The 24314-nt window shown below is 39.8% G+C and overlaps 1 protein-coding gene across 2 annotated transcripts in view; it reads left to right on the forward strand.

Annotated features, from left to right (window-relative positions):
* IQGAP1 (IQ motif containing GTPase activating protein 1) overlaps positions 1 to 24314 on the forward strand; it is a 103608-nt gene that overhangs the window by 17767 nt on the left and 61527 nt on the right. For both annotated transcript variants that reach the window (XM_029236400.1, XM_029236399.1), the window contains exons 3-4: positions 19573 to 19729; positions 21199 to 21276. In XM_029236400.1, coding sequence (XP_029092233.1) covers positions 19573 to 19729; positions 21199 to 21276 — 235 coding nt within the window. The remainder of the gene's footprint in view (positions 1 to 19572; positions 19730 to 21198; positions 21277 to 24314) is intronic.

Below are 24314 nucleotides of genomic sequence, written 5' to 3' on the forward strand. Positions count from 1 at the left end.
CCTTCCTTCCTTCCTTCCTTCCTTCCTTCCTTCCTTCCTTCCTTCCTCCCTCCCTCCCTCCCTCCCTCCCTCCCTCCTTCCTTCCCTCCCTTCTTTCCCTTCCTTCCCTCCCTTCTTTCCCTTCCTTCCCTTCCTTCCCTTCCTTCCCTTTCTTTCCTTCCTTTCCTTCCTTCCCTTCCTTCCCTTCCTTTTTGGCTGCCCTGGGCCTTAGCTGTGGCACCACGCGGGATCTCTGTTGAGGCATGCAGGATCTCTCTTTTCTTTTTTTTTAGTTGCGGCATGCGGGCTTCTTAGTTGCAGCATGCAGACTCAGTTGCGGCATGCATGCGGGATCTAGTTCCCTGACCAGGGATCCAACCCAGGCCCCCTGCATTGGGAGTATGGAGTCTTACCCACTGGACCACCAAGGAAGTCCGCAGAGTGCTTTCAAGCAAGTTGTATTATGTTTAAAAGATTAATAGTGTAATGAAGTTGGCATTGAGAAAACAGGTTTTGGATGGACAACTTTGACATATATACTGTGAAGAGATGAATAGACTTGTCAAACTAACAATTTATTCTTTGTGTTAAAGGAGAGTATAGTTTTGAAGAACTTTTGAAAACTGTGTAGCTGACTTCTGTATCACTATTTTTTTAAAATAAATTTATTTATTTATTTATTTTTGGCTGCATTGGGTCTTCATTGCTGCACACGGGCTTTCTCTAGTTGCAGTGAACAGGGGCTACTCTTCCTTGCGTTGCGCAGGCTTCTCATTGCATGGCTTCTTTTGTTGCGGAGCATGGGTTCTAGGCGCACGGGCTTCCGTAGTTGTGGCTCGCAGGTTCTAGGGTACAGGCTTAGTAGTTGTGGCGCATGGGCTTAGTTGTTAGTTGCTCCATGGCATGTGGGATCTTCCCAGACCAGGGCTCAAACCCATGTCCCCTGCATTGGCAGGTGGATTCTTAACCACTTTTGAGGCGTATTCTATTAATTTCCTCTCATTAAGGACGAAAGGTTTTGGTGATCAAATATGTTTCAGAAATACTGGATTAAACCAAGTTAAACAGATTATTTAGCTGGTGGACTGTTTAGACTATCATGGCTGTAAATTCTGAATCTCCAAGGGAGAGGATAGTGTAAACAATATTCCTCCAACCTAGTTTAATATCAGACTCTTTCCTCACAGGTCGTCTTTCTTAGGACTAGTGTTCCAGGGTATACTTGTTTGGGAGCTCTCTCAGAATATTGGATCTGTGGGACTGTTTCAGCTAAGAATTTGAGACCTGTTCATGGTCAGTTCTTAAATTAACTGTTTTATGTTTTATCTGTAGTTTCTTTCCTTTCTCCATTGAGTTCTCATGTTCTTGTTTGATAGAGCTTAAATTAAAGCCATTATTGTATTAATTGGGTAGGTGTAATTGCTGAACTTCGCCAGTGATCTTTAAGACATTGTGAAGAACAAGAGTGTGTTTTTTTTTAAAAATGGGGGATTGAAAATGTACTAGTTATTAAAAAGGAGAAGATATCACAAATTCTAGTCTAGTGAACTAGTTTCTGGCAAAATTCCATAGCATGTATTTTGTCAAATAGATGGCTTATGGTGAGAAAAGAAGGGGTGCTTAAGAGTCAACCAGGACTCCCTGAGAAAGGCCCTGTCACAGTAACATCATTGCCTTTTGGACAGACTCACCAGATTGGTGAATCAGAGAAACAGAGTAATGTCTAGATTTCATTAAGGCATTTGAAAGTATGTCTTGTGATACTTTCGCAGACAGATTGGATAAATGTGGACTAGACTGTAATGTAATTAAGATTTGTAGCCAGATGAGTAAATCATATTCAAAAAGAGCTGCTAAATGGTGAGTGACTGCTTAATGGGCAAAGGATTCCTTTTTGGGTGGTGACAGTTTTCTGGAATTAGATAGTCATGGTGGTTGCACAACATTGTGAATATACTAAAACCTACTGAATTGCTTACTTTACATATGCTAAAAATGGTGAATTTATGTTACATACATTTTATGTATGTAACATACATACATTTTAGCTCAGAAAAAGGAGCTGCTAGAACTTTTTTGTGTGTGTGGTACGCAGACCTCTCACTGCTGTGGCCTCTCCCGTTGCGGAGCACAGGCTCCGGACGCGCAGGCTCAGCAGCCACGGGCTGGGCTCACGGGCCCAGCCGCTCCGCGGCATGTGGGATCTTCCCAGACCAGGGCACGAACCCGTGTCCCCTGCATCGGCAGGCAGACTCTCAACCACTGCGCCACCAGGGAAGCCTGAGCTGCTAGATCCTTAATTCAAAGAAAGCTCAGTAGGTCATGTTACAAGTAAAACATTTGTGTTGGGACTTATGCATGCATCAGGGGTATGTTGATCAAATCTTCAGTTGTGTTGCTGGGATGGTTATACAGTGCATGAAAGATTTTGCTTTCAAAATACCTTGAATCTAATGATGATATTTAATAGTGAGAAATGTGTCATCCTGCATTGAGGTTCAAAAAATGGAGTGTCTAAATACAGGATAGAGAGAGAAGTAGCATTAGTAGGGACAGGATTAGTGGGGAAAAAAAACAAAATGAAACAAACCTGAGATGTTTATTAACTCACTAATAGAAATGTGGTATATGCAGCAAAGGAAACGATGGTTCCATTGTCCTCTGTACTGATGAGAGGCTACCTGAAGTTGGTTTTCAGTTCTGGAGGCCATACTTTAAGAGGGACCTTGCTAGTCTAGAGCAGGGATGATAGATATGTGGTGGGCTTCCTTCACACCCATGGCAGGCACTGCTGATAGATCAGAATCCTTACCTGAGGAGCCACTCCAGGCAGTGGGTGCTGGTCCACTAGTTGAGACTTGGTTGTTGCTCCAGGACTAGAGCATGTTGGATGAGCATGTCCAGGATTAAAAAGGGTCTAGAGATTATGAGGTATGAGGAATTATTGAGCAGATCATTTAATATGGAAACAAGATTTAGAATATATTGAGACTGACCTGGTGGCACAGTGGTTAAGAACCCACCTGCCAATGCAGGGGACATGGGTTTGATCCCTGGTCCGGGAAGATCTCACGTGCCGCGGAGCAACTAAGCCCGTGCACCACAAGTACTGAGTCTGCGCTCTAGAGCCCACAAGCCACAACTACTTAGCCCGCGAGCCACAACTACTGAAGCCCGTGCTCCTAGAGCCCATGCTCCGCAACAGGAGAAGCTACCACAAAGAGAAGCCTCCACGCAGCAAAGAAGAGTAGCCCCCACTCACCGCAAGAGAGAAAGCCCGTGCGCAGCAACGAAAACCCAGTGCAAAATAAAATAAATAAAAATAAATAAATAAATAAAAATTTAAAAAATTTAGAGAGAATATAGAATCATAGAATCTCAGAAGATCAACCTCTCATCCAGTATAGGAATTTATTCAACTGTTAATATTTTGCCGATATTATTTTAAAATTCCTGAAAAATGGTAAAGGGGTTCAATTTATCATATGTGGTACCAGAGGAACAGAACTAGGCAATGGAAATCTGCTTAATATGAGGAAGAACTTTATAGCAATAAGAGGTTTCCAAAAAAATACCCCAAAAACTTGCTTTGAGAAAACCCATGTTGCAGATTTTCAAGCATAGACTGTATAAGACTGTATAATGGTTAATGGAAGATTATGTTCTAACCTAAGTGCTTTCTCAAGTTACTTAAAATAGTTTTTATTTTCATTTCCTGTTATTAAAAGGTATTTTTATTTTGAATGACTTGATAATATTCCATTGCTCTTTTTTTTTTTCTGACATGGCTAAAAAAGTCGGGAAAAACACCTCCAATACAATAAAACAGGTAAAAATTTTCTGAGCTCCTCCATTGTTCAGGACCCTCTCGTAGAACTGGAGAAGATGTGAAAGTATAACCCAACCCTGCCCTTAGGGGACTTATTAATTGGACAGTCAGGGTATAACCATTTGAAAAGTTACTCACCATCGAAGGATGAAAGATCTAACTAATGTCACAAGGCAATATAGATTGCCAAGGAAATGATGCAAACAGTTAATGTGTTAAAACTTATCTAAGGGAGAGATTATTTTATGGCTGAGTTTTGCAGTATAGTCTGAAATTGTATGGCAGAGAAGGGACAGCATAACTGTATGTATGTTTGTCTTACTTTTTTGTGCTCCTTTAGACAGTCTCTTTAGTGAGACTGTCTTTTTCTACTTGTTGGTGTCCAACAGCAGCTCCTTCCACAGTGCTTTTCACAAAGTAGATGCTCAGGAATATCGTTCCGCTGAATTCGTGAAAAGTTGTGTGGAATGTGGGGGCTGTGGTGGTTAAGAGAACTTCAGTATTGGTGGTGATGAGAGTTTAGGGTAATTTCTTTTTCTTTTATTATTTGGCTGTAATTGAGACCAGGACTGTGGTTCTCAAGCAAGAGAGAAAGGATGGTTTGTGTCATTCAGCAGTTATTTATTGAGCACCATGCTTCAAATAGAAATCAGAAAAGGATTCCACCCTTATGTCCTTAAGTAACATTAAGAGGTAAAGAGATACAAAGTGCTGTAAGAAAGTCTAGAGGAGGGACTTCCGTGGTGGCACAGTGGTTAAGAATTGGCCTGCCAGTTCAGGGGTCACGGGTTCGATTCCTGGTCCGGGAAGATCCCACATGCCGCGGAGCACCTAAGCCCATGCGCCACAACTACTGAGCCTGCGCTCTAGAGCCCACAACTACTGAGCTCGTGTGCTGCAATGAAGAGTAGCCCCGCCTTGCCGCAACTAGAGAAAGCCCATGTGCAGCAACGAAGACCCAACGCAGCTAAAAACAAAACCATTAAAAAGAAAGTCTAGGGGCTTCCCTGGTGGTGCAGTGGTTGAGAGTCCTCCTGCCGATGCAGGGGACACGGGTTTGTGCCCCGGTCCGGGAGGATCCCACATGCCGCGGAGCAACTAAGCCCGTGTGCCATGGCCGCTGAGCCTGCGCGTCTGGAGCCTGTGCTCCACAACGGGACAGGCCACAACAGTGAGAGGCTCGTGTACCGCAAAAAAAAAAAAATAAATAAATAAATAAAAAAAGAAAGTCTAGAGGAAATTTGGAGGAAGAAGAGATTATTTCCAGTGGTAGATTATGGAAGAGTTCATGGAGGAGGTGCCTTTTGGAAGTAACATTTGAATTGTCAGAGATGGGTGGGGCTGATCAAAAGTTTTATCAACCTTTATTCTTAGTAGGCATCTCCATCCCTAGCTTCCCATATCACAACTTGATGACCTCAATTTTCTCTACAAACTCCCTCCATTTTTCTGGCCCTAACAAATTTATCTCGTTTACCATGCAATGTTGACCTCCTTCCCTGTAGCAACGAGAGAACAATTTTTCTTCTTAAGACTCAGTCTTCTCTCTGTGGTCTGGATCCTACCCCTCCTTGTTTTCTAGGGTTCTTGTCCATTATTATTTTCTTAACTATAACTTGAGCTGTTTCCTGCCAGTTCTTTCTCTTTCGCACATAAACATCCTCACCCATTCCAGATATACTCCCTCAATCCTAGACCCTGTCTAGGATTATTGTCCCTCCTTTTTTCCTTCAAGGAAAACTTGTCTTTATTCCTTATATACACTTTTTAAATCTTAACTCACATGGATGCGATTTGTGTGCCCTCCTTTCTCCCACTGAAATTTCTCTTGCTCAGATCACCAGTGACCTAATTGCTATGCCCATTGGAAAATTTTCAGTACTTATTTTACTTGATCTATGCAGCATACGACACTCTTGTCTATTCACTTCATGAGATTTTCTTCCTTTTAACTGGGTATCTTTTTATACTTAAAATTTTTTGACCTGTATCAATATATTGCCGATCTAAGAAAAATTCAGGCAGCTCCTCCTCCAAGAAGCTTACTTGGATACCCACCCTTACCCCAGGTCTGAGTTAGATGCTCCTCTCTTGTGTCTCTATCATCCCCCCTCCCCCGCCCACGTATCTTTAGTATAGCTTTTCACAATAAATTGTAAGTGCTTTATTTTTTTCTCTTCCCTAATTGACTGAGCCTTGGAGGGCAAGGGCTATATGTCCTTAGTGAGGTTCATACTCAACAGTTAACCCGCCTCCTGATACGTTCTCACTAACGACTAGATCTGAAAATTAACTTTTTGGCATGTTTTCGCTCTACAGCCTCTCCTTGTTCCCCTGGGCTCTGACAGCTGCTGCAGTAGGCAGTGACTCAGAGAAGTGGTTTTTTGCAAAGAAATATGTGCCTGTCTTCCACCTAGTAGAGGACTCTCACCTGTTTTTTTTTTTCCTCAAGAGCTGCCCACAACCAGCAGTGACTAGGCTGAGACTTGAGCTCACTTTGAAGTCTTTTTTTTTTCCATTTAGTGTTAAAAGGTCTTTCATGCTTCATGATATATGGTAAAGTAGAGGTGGGTGGGTGTATAGGTTGAACACAGTAATGTTTCACTAGGCTTTGCTTCTGAATACTTGGTCTGGAAGTAAGTTAATCCTATTCACTCAGGGACTTCTTTTTTTTCTTTTAAAATTTCATTGAGGTACCGTTTACATACCATAAAATTCTCTGATTTTCAGTGTATAAGTCAACATTTTTTAGTAAATTTACCAAGTGGTGCAACCATCACCATAGTCTAGTTTCTACCACTCTAATAAGACGAGGGACCCTTTTGAAATATGATAACAATTAGACATTTAATATTGGCAAGTAAACTTGACATACCTTGTCCAGTTCAGCAGAGTGAAATGATTTGTTCAGGGACAGGTCTGTTTTAGGTATCAAGAAACACAGAGGTTAACTAAGTTAACTTAAGACGAAGAAAAAAAATCCCTTCTGTTTCTCACAATTCCTATAGCTGTTCATATTGGTTTAATTCATATTCAGAAGTTTCTTTTAAAACAGATACTATCAAGATTTCTCATTTTGCTTGTATGGCTTGGAAGACTAGCCTTTGTCATCTCTTGCCTGGGTTACTGCTGTACTTTCTTTAGTAGCTCTGCACCCCTTAATAGTCCCCCCTCCTACTCCGTTGTGCTTGGAGTGATCTTTTAAATCAGATCTAATCATTTCTTTCCTGTTTGAAATCCTTCAAAAGGTCTGTACATTCTCTTCCTTTAGCTTGACATGTTCTCCCCCATGTGCGTGCGTGCGCGCGCGTGCGCGCGCGCACGCACACACACACACACACACACACACACACACACACACGTCCTTCAAGGCATAAATGTCATTTTCTCTGGGAAACCAGTTCTCATTCCCCTCCCTCTTCATATGGTGAGGAATGCTTTATTGAATAATAAATTCTTTTTTCTCAAGACTTGTTTTTGCTGCACTGTATTGAAATTACTAGGCTGTTTCCAGTGCCTAGATGGTACTCAAATGTGTTAGCGACTTAGTAAAATCCTATTTACAAGGAAAGATGGCCCAACTTGGGAGATTTTTAGCAGTGAGTAATGCTGACATTCGGCGGGGGTGGGGGTGGGGGCGGCGTTTGCTCTGCAAACTGGGTGTGGTGCCAGCGGAGCTGCTCCTGGAGGAACTGAATCTCAGTGGTTTGGAGTAGTCAGTTCCGGCATTGGTATGTTCCCCTTCTGTATTGCACAGAGCCGGGAAACCACTGAAGTCGTGTGGTCTGCAGGACTTGTTCAGCTGGTTTCACAGACACCTAATTCAGATTCCCACCCTGATTCTTTTCTCCATATGCTCTTGGTCTGGGCTTGTTTTAAGGCTTACCACACTAGAGTTCTCTGAATAGTCATTTTTTGTCTTGCTGAGTGGTGGAATGGGTAGGGCCAAGTATATGCTCTCTTTGACAAATGATATCAATAAGACAAAGTAGATAGGTATTACGCAAGTTACTGGGTGTCAGGCTCTAGAAGTACGTTTATTTCTGGGATCTAGCTGTCCCCCACACGTACACAAACACGTTGCTACCATTATTTAGAGCCTACTAGTGCTTGTATACGTTATCTCAGTCTTCACAACAATCTTATGAGAGTTAGGTGCTGTTCCTAATCCTGTTTTACAGACAGGAAACTGAAGCTCAAGAGAGGCTAGTTAGGTACGTCATTCTTGCTCATTCTTATTTCCTTCCCTCTTTCTCAAGGAAGAAGTGGGTATGTTCCTTTTCATAGATAACTGCCCATTGTGTTCTTCAGACCTTCTTTTTTATTCCTTTATTTCTTGTGTCTTTAGTCCCTCTTCCTTATTCTTTTCTTGCAGGGCGCAAATATGTGCCTATTCTTCAGTTATTTAAAAAAAGAAACAGAGACATACCACCACTTCAGACTAACCCTTTCTTTATCCCCCCAATTTCTCTTCTTCCCTTCTTAGTTCTTGAAAAAGAACTCTACATTTTCTGTCTCTAGCTCCCTACTTCTAGTGACTTCTCTAGTTATAGTAATCTGATCCTCCTGCCTCATCACTCCACTGAGACTCCCCCCTATTGGGGTCCCAGATGACCTTCTTCCTTATTTGCCATATCCTTTTCTCTTTGCCACCCATCTCTCTGCAGCATTTGAAATTGGTGACCTCTCCCAGCTTCCTGAAATTTTTTTCTTCCTTGCTTACCATCACGTGATTCTCTCATAGTTCTCTACCATAGTAACTGTTCTTTCTCTGTAATATTCACCTCTTAAGTGTTGGTGTTTTTCCAAGGCACAGTCCTTGAACTTTAAAATTTGTCTCTACAGTCTTTCTCTAGGGAGCTCGTCCACTCCTGTGGTGCTGCTTCTCTTTCTTCTCTCTTTTTTTTTTTTTGGCTGCATTGGGTCTTTGTTGCTGTGCGTGGGCTTTCTCGAGTTGCGGCAAGCGGGAGGCTACTTTTCATTGTGGTGCGCAGACTTCTCATTGCAATGGCTTCTCTTGTTGCGGAGCACGGGCTCTAGGCATGCGGGCTTCAGTAGTTGCAGCACACGGGCTCAACAGTTGTGGCACATGGGCTTTAGAGCATGCGGGCTTCAGTAGTTGTGGCTGGTGGGCTCAGTAGTTGTGGTGGCTGGCAGGCTCAGTAGTTGTGGTGCCTGGGCTTAGTTGCTCCATGGCATGTGGGATCTTCCTGCCCCAGGGATCGAACCCATGTCCCCTGCATTGGCAGGCGGATTCTTAACCACTGCGCCACCAGGGAAGTCCTGGTGCCACTTTTCAAATCTGGGTCCCTGGTCAAACTTGGTCTCTCTCCTGAGTTTTCCAGATTTGTATTTCCAACAACCGGTAGGATGTCTCTACCTAAATGTATCGTTGACCTTTCAAGCTGAACATATTTCAGGCATGAACTTATCATTCTGGCCTGCTTCTTGTGTTCCCAGCCTTGTTTAATGGCATAATCTTTTATTTAGTCATCCATGCCACAAGTCAGCAAATCATCTTTTAAAAACAAAACAACCTTTTTCCTTTTATTGCAGTTTTTGCAAGTTTCCTATAGATGGTACGTGTTGCCAGATTTTCTTGTGGAACAGTGTGAGAACGTTGAGTTTCCCCACATACTGGACAATAATAAGTTACTATCATTCTTTTTTATCTTTGCCAGTCTGCTAGCTGAAAATGGTGTTATTGTTACTTTAATTTGCATTCCTTTGATTAGTAATGAGATTAAGATTTTTTTCCCATAATTGCTGGCTACTTATATTCTTTTGTGAATTGCCTGTTTGTGTTTCTAGTGCATTTTCCTAGGAAAATATTTGTCATTTATTTCAAGCATTAAAAAATATATATATGCATCTAAAGATTATGGGAGGGCTTCCCTGGTGGCGCAGTGGTTAAGAATCAGCCTGCCAATGCAGGCGACATGGGTTCGAGCCCTGGTCCGGGAAGATCCCACATGCCACGGAGCACCTAAGCCCGCGAACCACAACTACTGAGCCCAGGTGCCACAAATACTGAAGCCTGCGTGCCTAGAGCCCGTGCTCCACAACAAGAGAAGCCACCACAATGAGAAGCCCACGCTGCGCAACGAAGAGTAGCCCCTGCTCGCCACAACTAGAGAAAGCCCACGCACAGCAACGAAGACCCAACGCTGCCATAAATAAATAAATAAAGCTTTATTTTTTAAAAAAAAATAAGTAAAGATTATGGGAGAGGGCACTTCCCTGGCGGTTCAGTGGTTAGGACTCCACGCTTCCAGTGCAGGAGGGGTGGGGGACAAGTTCAATGCCTGGTGGGGGAACTGAGATCCGCATGCCGTGCAGACAAAAAATTTAAAAAATTTTTAAAAATGAAGATTATGAGAGATTATTAGCCCCTTGTTATAGGTTGCAAATTTTCCCTCCAGTTTATCTTTCGAATTTTTTTTAATTTCCTTGTAGAAATTCAACTGCTTTTGTGTAGACAGTTTATTTCCCCCTTTTCAAAATGATTTCTGCCTCACAGTCTTGTTTGGAAAGGCCTTTCTCATTTCAAGATTATACAACCATTCATTTATATTTTTTTCCTCCTTTCATTTTTTTATGTTTTAAAATCTCTAATCCACTTGATGTTTAAAGTTAGTAGCAAAATGTGAGGTCAGGAGCTAACTTTGTTTTTCTTTTCTTTTCCAATGGTCTGTTAAACCTCATCTTCCTCAGTGCCCTTCTACCCCGCTCCCAGCCATCTAACGGATTGTCAAATGGGGTCAATTCTTCCTTTGAAATTACTCATCATTTTTCTTTCTGTTTCTGCCATTGCCCTAGTTGGAGACCTTATTATCTCTCACCTGGATTCCTGAAGTAGTTGCCTAATATTGCTCTGCTGAATCTATCTTCCGTGCTGTTGTCCTAGTTACCATACTAAGTGTCAGATCTGACCAAGCTACTCTTCTATTCAAAAACTTTTGTGGTTCCCATTGCCTGCAGATTAAAATTCTGTTGTTCCAGGTACATCTCCTACTCCTCTACCACAGTGATTTGTCATTCCCTAAATATGCCATTTGTTTTCATGCCTTTTTGCCCTCTTTTTTATGCTGTTCTCCTTTATCTTAAATGTCTTTATTTCCCATTTTCACCTTTCTAAATACAATTTATCTTAAAAGCCTAGTTCAAATATCATCTACTATTGTAGCTAGTAGTTTAAGCATCTCTGTTCCCAGAGGGTGATCTCCAGGTAGTTAGTGCATTTTATGCCACTGATAAGTGTTGCACAGAGTGAGCCGTTAGAAATGTTTCCTAAATGGATATTTAGCTGTCAGAGTAGATTTTTTTTGGAAAATTGATTTAAAATATGAATAAAACAAAGCTTTATCAAAATACACTAGATATGAAAGCTGTGTCAAGACTATTTATAAGAATTATGCAATTATATTAAAGATAGACTTTTATATAAGCACTTTTCACACTAATTGTGTCAACTTCAATGTTTAATATTTTATAGGCCTCTCTCTTGGTCCTTGGTAGAGTAAATGTTGTTAATGAGGTCATGCACTGTGGTTTAGGGTGCTTCAGGAGGCCCAGCTCCAGAACTTGAGCTTTTATTAGTGAGTATTAAGGAGGGTAGTAGCTTTTATTATTTTTGAATAAATTGCTGGAATGTAGCACCTCAGTTTGCACTTTAGAATCACACCATCTTGGGTTCAAGTGTGAGCTCAGCCACTTACTAGATGGGTAATCTTGGACAAGTTACTTTACTTTGAGGAGCCCATAGTTTTCTTATATCAGTAAAATAAGAATAGTAATACTACTTACCTTATGGGGTTTTTGCAAGGATCAAGTGAAATAATACATGTAAAGTATTTAACTTAATATCTGCCAGGTGGTGTTAGAGATTTTTTTTTTTTGGCGTTATTTATAGAAAATGAACCATTCAGATGTTACTATTTTCCTGTTTAATAGTTGTGTTTCAGATCAGATGTCACTTAAAAATTTTTTTTTTTTTTTTACTAATTTTCATTTGAGTTAGATTTGTTAAAGCAGTTCTAGGGTTAAACTTGAGGAGGAGAAAATGTTGAAAGTTTAATCCCTTTTTGTGGGAGGAAGGACTAACAACTCTATTCTCCGTTTCCTTCATATAAGAGTTTTGTTGCTGAGTTCTACCTGTGGTCGTGGCTGCGAGACCTGATCACAGATAGGGTGTGCTGGTCTCACCACTTGGTATAATATTCTCAGAACTTTTTTTTTTAAAGTGACTTCTTTGTTAAAACATTTGTACTTGAAAAATTTTAAAACCCCACATTGTTGCCACAGTGATTTTCTGAAACAGATCTGATCAGATCACCTCCCACTTAAAATCCTTCAGTGTCTCTCATGACAGAAGGAAAGGTTTCTTAGCATGACAAACAGGCCTTGCACCATCCAGCCTGCTCTTTTTTTTCATCTTCACCTCCTACTTTCCCTTCTGACAATGACAGTGCTGAACTACTGCGTTATGCAGTAGTTCATAAATAATTTTTTTATTTTTTCTCAGCCCTCCCTGCCTTTGTACATGGTATTTCTTCTGCTTAGAGGCCTTCTCTGCCTTGGCCATTTGGTGAACTCCTCCTCGTCATTCTTTAAAACCCATTAATATTTGTGGATAATGTGAAGCTGGAAGAGAAGTTGGTATTTTGGGTAACAGAATTAGGATCCCAAAAGGTGTTGACATTTCGGGACAATGGGCTGAATCAAACATGAAGAAACGTAGTAGAGATGAGTGCAAATAATGGTTCCAATATGGAGCTGTAGAGATCGGGTTTAGCAGCTGCATATTTGGGGAAAAAAATACTAAGAATCTCTGTTGAGTGGAAAAGTGTTGTAAAATAATTTAATTGAGGCTTTGTCTGTGGTTTTGGAGTGTTCAGAATGAAGGAGTGATATTCCGGTTCCATTTCAGGCCAGTCAGACCACACCTGGAGCAAAGTGTTCAGAGATGAATGAGAAGGATGTGAGGGGCAGGGAGTCATGTCTAACACTAGTAGTGATACCAGCTAATGCTCTGAGCGCTTACTCTATTCCAGGCACTGTTCTTAACTCTTTATGTGTGTTATCTCTTTTAATCTTCATAATCGTCCTGTGAGGTAGGTGCTGTTCTCTTTTCATGAAGAGCACTTGAAGGAACTGGAATCATTTTACTGACAAAAGTGTCAGCATGTGACTCATCATACGAGGGGAAAGGAGGAAAAGCACAAATTTTTAAATACCCAGCCAAGCACTGTGCTAAGCACTGTATTTCACGTGTAATCTTATTTAATCCTCAACAACAGCCTTATTTGGAAACTATTGTTATTCCCTTTTAACGAATGAAGAAACTGGGTAAGTGACTTGCTGTCTTGATAAGTAACAGGGACAGGATATAAATCCATGTCTTTAAAAGTCCCTGGCCAGTACTGGTCACATTATATTTTAATTCCATAAGTTGTCTTGCTCCAGAAGGCAGCTTAGGGTGTCAATGGGGAGCTAACTGCTGGCTTAATAAAAACTTTTTGGCTACTAGAATCCTGAGATGAAATGGGTTAACTTGAATGTGTGATTTCCATGTCAGCATCAGTGTTCAGGGTCAGCTTACATCATGATTTGGCCAAGATGTTTTGGAAGCATTCAGGCATTAAAGTGGGGGAGGGAGTGGAAGGTGAGAGGGGAGTGGAGGAGTTGGGGTAGACTGGAAGAGCTTTAATGAGCCTTCCAACTGTGAAGTTCTATGACTATTAAGACAGCTTTAAACATGAGAATTGGTAATATGAGAATTGTGTTGACCAGTGACTTTTCTTTTGTGCATAGATTGATTTATTTGTTAAATTTCTGCTTTACTGAGGTATAAATAGCATGTAAAACTATAGGATATTTAAAATAAGTACTTTGTGGTGATTTGATATATGTATACATTGTGAAAGGATGTAGTTAACATATCCATCATCTGACATGTTTATCTTTTTTTTTTTTTTGGTGAGGACATTTAAGTTCTACTCTCTTAACATATTTTAATTATACAATATAATGTTATCAACTATAGTCACTGGTTTATGTTAGATCCTCAGACCTTATTCATCTTAAAGCTGAAAGTTTGTATCCTTTTACCAACCTCTCCCTAATTTCTCCACACCCTACCTCATGGCAAGCACTAAAGTTTGACTTTTTTTTAAGATTCCACATTTAAGTGATACATACAGTACTTGGTTTTCTTTGTCTGGTTTATTTCACTTAGTATAATGCCCTCAAGGTGCATCCATGTTGTCACAAATGGCAGGATTTCCTTCTTTCTCATGGCTGAATAATATTTCTTTGTAGACATATACCACAACCTCTTTATCCATTTGTCCATTCCTGGGTACTTAGTGTTTCCATATCTTGGCTATTGTGAATAATGCTGCGGTGGACATGAGAGTGCAGATTTATATTCGATATCCTGTTTTCATTTCTTTTGACTATACAGTTATCCCTCCATATCTGCAGGTTCAGCATCTGTGGAGTCAATCAACTGTGGATTGAAAATATTTAGGGAAAAAATAATTCCAGAAAGTTCCAAAAAGCAAAACTTGAATTTGCTGCTTGGCAGCAATTATTTACATAACATTTACATTATATTGACAACCATTTACATAGCGTTTACATTGTATTAGGTATTATAGCAACCTGCAGATGATTTAAAGTATACAGGAGAGTGTGCTTAGGTTGTATGCAAATACGATGACATTTTATGTACAGGATTTGAGCATCCTTGAATTTTGGTACCTGTCTACGTGGGTCCTGGAAGCAATCCCCTGTTGATACCCAGGGATGTCTGTATACCCAGAAGTGGGATTGCTAGATGATATAGCAGTTCTATTTTTAATTTTTTGAAGAACCTTCCTATTGCCTCCATAGTGGCTACACCAATTTGTTATTCCCACTGTTGGCTGAAAAAAAAAGTACAACCTAAAAGTTGAGAATTAGTTTTATTCGGCAGCCTTAATGAGGACTTAAAGCCCAGGAGACAGCCTCTCAGATAGCTCTGAAGGACTGTTCCAAAGAGGTAAGGGAGGAGCCAGGATAAATAAGAGTTTTTTGAAGAAAAAAGACAAAAAACAAAACCCAAACCAGGTAGTCAGACCATCATAAGATTACTGCTATTAAAACAAAACAAAAAACCCAGACATCTCAAGTTAATGAATTAAGTGCTTTTCTACTTACAGGAAGATGCAAGAGTCTGGGCTTATTGAAATTATTCCTTTGATATTCACCTTATGTAGAGCCAGTATCCTTTTTTTCTCTCTCTTGAATCCTCTCAGGGTATACCGTTGGGGCTGGATGTAGAGGTTCATGGCTTGGTGGCAGGCAACCTGTTTTTCTCCATCCTGAATTCCCCTTAGGGTGCACCGTCAGGGACCGCTGCAGTGGCTGATGGCTTGATGGCCTCAATGTTCTTTGTTTTACTGAAATGGCAGAGGACATTCTTTGTCTACACCACCAGTAGTGCACAAGGGTTCCCTTTTCTTCACATCCTCACCAACACTTTCTTTCTCTTGTCTTTTTGATAGTAGCCATTCTAACAGGTGTGAGGTGATAGCTCATTGTGGTTTTGATTTGCATTTCCCTGATGATTTAATGATGTTGACCATCTTTTCAGGTACCTGTTGGCCATTTGTATGTCTTCTTTAGAAAACTATTCAGTTCCTCTGCCCATTTAAAAATTGGATTGTTAGGGGTTTTTTTGCCATTGAGTTGCATGAGTTCTTCATATATTTTGGATTTAACCCCTTATCAGATATATGATTTGCAAATATTTTCTACCGTTCCGTAGGTTGCCTTTTCGTTTTGTTGGTGGTTTCCTTTGCTGTGCAGAGGCTGTTTTTAGTTTGATATAATCGTCCTTGTTTATTTTTGCTTTTGATGCCTTTGCTTTAGGTGTCAAATCCAAAAAAATCATCTCCAAGACTGATATCAAGGAGCTTACCCCCTATGTTTTCTTAAAGGAGTTTATGGTTTCAAGTCTTGCATTTTTTTAGTTTGATATAATCGTCCTTGTTTATTTTTGCTTTTGATGCCTTTGCTTTAGGTGTCAAATCCAAAAAACGCATCTCCAAGACTGATGTCAAGGAGCTTACCCCCTGTGTTTTCTTAAAGGAGTTTATGATTTCAAGTCTTGCATTCAAGTCTTTAATCCGTTTTGAGTGGATTTTTGTACCTGGTGTAAGATAAGAATCAATGCATAGATTTATTCTTAAGTGTATTTATAAAGTTAATTTAAATGCTTAAGTTTTATAAGGAAGCTTTGTGTCTGAGTTGAGAATTACTGGTGGTCTTACAGTTAAACTGAAATATTTAAAACCCTATTAAGTGGACAGAACTTGGAGAGATACCAGCCTTTTTCCTGCATGGGATATCTGAAACTTTGTCCTGTTTAGACAGCCCTGTGGAGCTCAGCTCTGTTAGGCTTTTGGGGTGATGTGGTAAGAGCAATAGTGGTTTAGTGAGAAGGATTCTAAATTAGGAATCAGGGCCCTCTTATCGCACCTTTGTCACTAGCTAGCAGGTAACCTTTGATAGGCCTTACTCTTATTTGTAAAATGAGAGAGTTGTACAAATAGGTACAGCCTTTGGGTAAGCTTTTGAGCAATAACATTTTTTGTTTTGGAGTTTCCAAAGGAATTAATTCTAAATAAGGAAGAACATTGTGTATAAAGACGTTCCTTGCAGAATTATTTAATGGTTGAAAACATTTAGAAATGATATAAATGTCCAACATAAGTGACTGATTAGCATTTGGTAGAATTTTAATGTAACTCGAAAGTCTTGAGAAACTGTATAGTAACATGAAAAATATTCATAAAATGTTGAGAAATGTTTTGTAATTTTCTTTAATGGATAGATTTTATATTGGGGGGAAAACCCCAAAGGGATTTGCCCTAGAAGTGCATTCAGTTCCTCGCTCTCACATTTTGTGATGCTGTGAGTTTGTGGCAGAGGGGGAATCTCAGATGGGCTGTAGAGAAGGACAGGAGAATTTGTTGCATCTTCTCAGAATTATAGTAGAATCCAAACTGATGCTAAGATTAAGAATCTAGTAATATAGCATCCTACTTAATGCTGTTAATTTTTCAAGCAGTTTGGTCCTAATTTAACTAACTTTATTCTTATAAACAAACCAGGTGATTCTCTGCTGTGGAGCAGAGCTTAGAATGGAGGGTGAGCCACACAGGGAACTGGAGGGCAGTTCTGGGCTTGTGGCGGTTGTTTAGAGACACTTCTGTGCTTTGCCTGTTTCCTCTAGCTCTCCCTCTCTGCTTATTCCTTTTCACCAGATCACGGGTGGCTTTTCTTCAGTCCTGACACTTGTGTGATATTTAGGGTATTCTACTCCGCTATAGAAAGCTTGTGAGTCTTGTCATCAGTCAGGACTGTTTTATAGCAGTTAGACAAGAGAAGGCGAAGGTAAAGGATTGTGGGAGATGTGGCTGTGGTCCCTCCTTTTACTCTGATTTTAATCCAGTGATCTCAGAGGAGAGGAGAACCTAAACAGCCCTGGTAGCTGGCTCTGATTCAAGCCAAAAGCACTACTGTGTTGTTTATCCACAGTCTTCCCCATTTTGAGAGGAAAATAAGTAACTTTTTCTTCATACTGTTATGTGGTAAAGGGATGTTTTGGGCTTAATATTTATTCTAGGTTTGTCCCTGTTAATGAGAACATAAGTTAGACTGTCCCCTGAGAGCAGGGATTGCCAGGAGCTGTTTGCTGTATCCTTTATAGCAGTAAAATATTGGATGGACGATTACATGAGATGTGTCCTTAGACTACAGCTATTTTCCATACCATTGACCTATGTTCTTTTCCACATTGCCCTATGGTCTTAGGCTCTTGGAGAAGCATAGTTTGGATTTTGTAGCTGCTACAAATTGATATCTAATTTAGTTACTATGGTAACTCTTCTGGAAAATTCATTCATTTCTTCTTTTTCCCCTTATGACATTTCAGTTCAACTACCTAAAAGAAAAGCCAGAAGAGAAAACTTAATATCATTGGGTGTAGGAAATAACCAGAAAATTCTCTGGCCCATTCATCTATCCAGCTAGTATTTATTTAAGTATCCACTATGTGTCAGACAGTATGCTAGCTGCTTTAGAAGTAGAATAGATTTGAAAGTGAGGTTGAGTTAACTATTCTGTAGAACTTGAGAAAAACAGGAACATTGTTGCTTTTCCTTTTTTTTTTTTTTTTTTTGTGGGAATCTTAGCTCCCGACCACAGATTGAACCCGGGCCCCGGCAGTGAAAGCACTGAGTCCTAGCCACTGGACCTCCAGGGAATTCTCTCATTATTTTTTAAAGATTCTGAGTGGTAATCTCAGTTTGAAAAGATAGAATTAATACAAGAAATTTTATTCTGAATTATAAAACTAATAATTTTAAAAGTATGTAAATTCAAGCTCTATTGTATATCTTTTCAGGCAATTTTATTAATGTAAAGAACTATATAGAAACACACATAAATGGGATTATAAATACATTTATATATTATTTGGTCTATTTTTCTATTGGTATGTTAGAGTTTTCTTATAAATTTTCATGTGTGTGTGTGTGTAGTGTGTGTGTATAAAATATGGCATATTTAAATGTGGCTTCCAGTTTTATTTGTCTTTTAATTTAAATTTTAGGTATCAATTAACGTTATAAATGTTTCATTCCTGTATTGTCCCATTTGGCAGTAAATCTAGCTTTTACTTCAGTCTCCTGTATCTCTGGATTTTTTCTTTCCCCATTTGGCTTTTCAAAGATTTATTACTAGGGAAACAGACCAGGCATCACCTAGTGGTCCCCGTCAACCCCCGTAAAGAATGGTAAAGAATTTGGGGATACGGTAGCCTTGTAAAATTTGAGTAGCATACTTACAAATTAGGGGTTTTCAAACCGGGGTCAATGAAATCTCTGCAATTATATATTAAATTTAAGTATATATATGTTTTTTGGAGGAAGGATCTGTAGCTTTCCTTAGATAGTCAAAGGATTCTGTGATTCAAAAAAAAGTTTAAAACCATTGCCCTAAATGCCTTTTTTAGTTAACTACATTTCTGTTGGCTGAAAATACATGCAAATAAACTTGGCTTTGTTTTATCTTGGGATTCCCTGAAATCTTGTGAGAGGTGTCCGAGGGGGACAATATAGATTTCCGTTACAACTTCCTTTCCCCTCTAAAAAAACACATAAGAATTCACTTTTACTGCTTCCATTGGAGTTTCCTTAAGTATTTTAGGTGAGATGATTGACTATTTTGGTAACCCCAAAACAACTTTAAAATCTGAACCTAGAAATTCACTATGAATGCTGAATTCTCAAACCAGAAAAGAACCTCAGCTGCAAATGTAAGTTTCTGAACAGTTGAGAGATGGTGGCTTCAGTTACAAAAGGTTTTTCTTAGGAATTCTTAAGGCGCAACTGAAGGAGTAAGGGAGACAGTCTGGGCTGAGGCTCGTGGGGCATTTAGGACCTGGGGAGCCAGCTGGCTCTCTTGCTGCAGGAGAGGAAAGTAGGGTGGAGAAGAGGGTGGCGTTTATACTTGGAAATTTTCCTAAGTTCCCTGCCTCTGAGATCTGACTGGGCCAGAACAAAGATGTGTGTGAAATTGAGTCTTCAAACACTATTGCTTATGTTCAACTTAAACTTTTCCAAGGAGAATGGAAATTAAGCTTGAAATTGCTGGAGAGGGGAGGGGTTCATACCTTCCCTCTCTTTTGTCATGTCCTCCCTCCTTCTGTGCAGGTGGATGGAAGCATGCCTGGGGGAAGACCTGCCTCCCACCACAGAACTGGAAGAGGGGCTTCGGAATGGGGTCTATCTTGCCAAACTAGGAAACTTCTTCTCCCCTAGAGTGGTATCACTGAAGAAGATCTATGATCGAGAGCAGACCAGATACAAGGTGAGTCCATCCTTGCTTGGTGCTTAAATTTCTGTAAACTTGAGAGAGAAGTTTAGCATACTTTATCCTGTGAAAGAGTTACTGAGAAATATGTGTAAGTGTGTTTGTTCCAACAAAATAAAATACCTGGCGGAGTGGAGAAAATTTAGTGCAAAGTCAAGATACAGTAGTAAAAGAACTTCAGCTGTCCGTATTTCTGGCACAATTCTAATGAGTAATTTGTATCTAGAAATTTTCATGGTCCTTGATGAATTTTTTATTTCTTAGAAGGTAGAGGAAGTAACTAGGGGAATCACTACTTTAAATCTAATTTTAACCAAGCTCTGAGATTTGTTGGCAAATTGAAAGCAATAGCAGCTTTGGGGGAAGAAAATCACCCCATGATATTAAAGTTTAAGGTAAAATGGGACAGTGATCCGATTTCAGAAAATTGAGTTACGTGATTGATTCTTGTGGCCCAGGGCCCTCAAAAAGAAGACTGCTTTAATTAAGTTGGGATGTTGACAAGGACCGAATTCCCATTGCTCACAGAGTTTCTGTGGGGAGCTTTCCTAAGAGCTCTTATCTGAAAAAAGGATGAGTATAGAAGATAGTGGAAGATTGCAAAACCAAGAGCAAATGTAAGAGGGGTCAACTGTAAGAATTGGGCAAGAGCTCAGAATGAGTTAAGGATGAAGACAGAATCAAAAGAGTTGGTTTTTTTGTTTGTTTGGCTTTTTAATATTTAAATTAAAAGGAAAACAAGGAAAGTATAGGTCTTAAGCCAAAATTAGCATCCCAAATAGAAACTTTTCTTCATCAAAAAGCAAAGACTTATATGCTGAGTTTTAAATAAGTGGTTATTCTGAAGACACCTCCTGAGCTGTTCTGTTGACTCTAAAAAATGTGTGCAGAACAGGCAGACAGAGCAGTCTCCAGCAACAGCAAAGACAATAGTCTACACGTCTAACCGTCTTGAGGGGTAAACCTTCCTAAAAAACAACAGGTGTAGAGGTTAAGAGGGGGATGTTTATATGTGTAGTATGAAAATACCTCATTTGGGGAGTATCTTCTACTTGCCAGACACCACACTGAGTGCTTTACGTACATTTTCTCAGTTAATCTTTCCAACAAACATAAAGTAGGTGTTAAAGATGGGGAAACTCAGAATCAGTAGGGTGAAGTGACTTGCCCAGTGTCACCAATAGATAGCCAAGTCAGGAATTGAATCCAACATAATTGAATTTCCAAAGACCATGTTCTGCTGAGCACACTGTACACAGGAAGATTCTCCAGATGGTTCTTAACTGAGGAGAGCTGAGATGTGGATTTGGCTTTTGGAGATTAGAATGTGTAATAATACAGACAGACCTTAAGTTTAAGGGGACCATGTAAAGTCTTACAGGGAAACTTTTATTGATACAGAGTATTTATTTAGTATTTGCTTCAATATTGCCAAACAGTGCCTAATGGTCTTTTATTTGTTCTAGGCAACTGGCCTCCACTTTAGACACACTGATAATGTGATTCAGTGGTTGAATGCCATGGGCGAGATTGGATTGCCTAAGGTAATTTATGTGATATTCATAGTTCTGGCTTAGTTCTGGCTGTTTGGCATAACAGTTCTCATTCTACCTGTAAAATTATTCTCAACTGATTCTTTGGTAATATATCTATCTATCTATCTATATATTTTAATACTAAAGGATCTCTTCAGTTTGTTTTAGGAAATCGCTTTGTTCTTTTTCTTTTATATTTCTCATCCCTGCTTCACCTCACCCTAGAGAAATTCCCTATGATGTCAGTTACTTTTACTACACCAAATTATAAACATTATAATTCAGGGCTTCCCTGGCGGCGCAGTGGTTGAGAGTCCGCCTGCCGATGCAGGGGATACGGGTTCGTGCCCCGGTCTGGGAAGATCCCACATGCTGCGGAGCGGCTGGGCCCGTGAGCCATGGCTGCTGAGCCTGTGCGTCCGGAGCCTGTGCTCTGCAACAGGAGAGGCCACAGCAGTGAGAGGCCCGCGTACTGCAAAAAATAAAAATAAAAATAAAAAAATAAAATTAAAAAAAATTCACATACCATGAGGGAATTCCCTGGTGGTCCAGTGGTTAGGGTTCGGCACTTTCACTGCCAGGGCCTGGGTTCAATCCCTGGTTGGGGAACTAAGATCCTGCAAGCTGAGCAACGTGACTCCCCCCCAAAAAACAAACAAATTCATATACCATGAAATTCACCATTTTAAAGAGTACAGTTCAGTGGATTTTATTTATTCACAAAGTTGCTACATTCAAGTTTGACTTTAGGAAACATAAGGAAATATTTTAGAAATGTCATCTTCCAGCTTCAGAATAACCAAATTTGTAGGTAATATGAAGGGTTTATTTTATATTTCAAATTGTAGAGGCAGTATAATGAGATTTACTTCTTTTATCTGGTTTTGGAGGTGGCTGTATGTTTTTTGTTTTTGTTTTTCTGACAGCTTTATTGAGGTGTAATCAATTGATTACAGAAAAACCATACATATTTAATGTATACAATTTAATGAGTTTGGAATGATAGCTGTAGTTTTGATACGGGAGTGTGCATCCTTGAGTGTTTTGCTCAAGAGTTTATTTAGTGCTTCTCTTAGTGAAATTGCCATCTCAAGTGTTGGGCTGCACCTTGCAGGCCTGCAAGCCTTGTAGTTGCCTTGAGAATGAGGGAAGAGCCCGGAGACAGCAACAGAGACATCACTGGTTTATTAGATAGGGGATCTCAGCTGTCCGAGTCAAGGCTCTGGAGTGACACCCTACCGTGGACGGCAGACAGCAGGCAGAACACGGCAGCAGTCTTTGCTACTGGGGGTGGGGAGGAGGGGGAGGAGGAGTTTACCACTTATGGGGGAATTGACGTCAGTTTGGCTCATCAGTTAGTTACCAGGGAAAGCAGCAGAGGGGCATGTCCCTCATAGCCCCTTGGGCAGAGTTTTTCCCTTTGATAAGCTATCATGGTGGAGCCATTCTGATCTAAAGATCACTAACATTTACTGATTAGGCTGTATAATTAAGAGGGAATGTCAGCCATATGAGTAGGGTATAGGTGAAGCAGGGACTGGTTGAGCAGGAGATGTACAGAGAGCAAGAGAATAGCCATCTTGGGTGGCCTGATCATACATCTAGCTACTAGTCCTACCTTGAATCCGTAGAGGCCCTGATACAGTGTCACTGTTAGAGGCATGGACAGCTTTTTTCCCCCCCTATCGTCTGACCTAAGAATTCTACTTCTAGGAATTTATCCCCACTCCCACCCCACCGGCTCAAAAAAAGAAAGAAAAAATTAGACAAGCACAAAAAATGTATATGTAAGGATTTTTCAGCATTGCATATGATAGAAAAAATTGATAGCAAACCACATATTCCTTCACTCAGGGTATTAATTGTGTTACAGCCAGTCAAATACTAGTGCTGCCGTTGGAAAGGATGATGTCAATCTATATATATATAACCGTGATGTGTTAAGTGAAAAAAAAAACAGGCTATGATTATAAGAGCTTGTGTTCTGGCTAAAATGAGATCACTATTTTTGTCTAAAAATAAAGTGAGTATTCTTGGGAAAAATCTGCAAGGAGAAATAGTTTTCATTTCTGTGTGATGGGGTTAAAGGGTGGTTTTTATTTTCTTTACACGTTTCTGTGGAGTCTAAATTTCTGTAACCAAAGAAAGATTAAAAAGAAATGAGATGTGGAGTATCAGAAAGTGGCTGAAACCACTTGGAAATGAACACTTGGCATTTAGCAGAGTGCTCAGCTCACCGTTGCATACATACCTGTTGAACTGAGTAAATTCAGAGCTAAGTCTTTGCAGGCTAGCTTGTGTCCTATTTTTTTCAGAGCAAAGTGCTGAAGTTCTCTTCCTTGCACTGGTATGTTTGAGAATTAAGCCCCACAAATGTCAGGAAATGCAATACGTCAAGTTCTTACAGCTACTTGGCCTTTCTATGCACCTGTAACTTCCTGTTCCTGTTTTTTATATAGTATGCCCAATGGGCAATAACAATTTAACCTCTTTTGAATGGTACTAAGAGCTTTGTTAATATTTGCTATTGCTAATAGTACTGTTACTACAAAATGCCTTTTTAATAATTTAATCTTATTACCTTTTTTGTTTACTAACAGTGGTGCATTGTCCTGGACCACAGTCTCAACAAACTGTTGAGGCTATCAGGAACAATAGGATTATTATGGCTATTACCCTTGAAATGTCTGCTCTATATGATTTAAGTCCAGAAGACTTCTGAGTAATGTAGACTAAAGATACTTGGCCTAAAAATGTGTTTTTGCTCATAATATAACATGTGATCGATAATTGACAATAATAGTATTTATTGGGATATCTTCCCTAATCTCTTTATGTGGTACATACACATTATAGAGACTTAATAGGATAATTTTTTGGTTTTTATCCATTTGACTCTTTAATTGGTGCTCTTGGCCAACTCCTACATGAAACATTTTGTTGTTTTGATTTTTAAAATTGTTTTTAATCTGCCTAATAGTCCTCTGTTTTCTTCAATTATTCTGCTTTCTACATCCTAGTGGCGGGCATTCCTTAAGATGCAATTC

Source organism: Monodon monoceros, unplaced genomic scaffold (genome assembly GCF_005190385.1).
Source record: "Monodon monoceros isolate NGI ecotype Baffin Bay Population unplaced genomic scaffold, NGI_Narwhal_1 Super_Scaffold_21, whole genome shotgun sequence".
NCBI lineage: Eukaryota > Metazoa > Chordata > Mammalia > Artiodactyla > Monodontidae > Monodon > Monodon monoceros.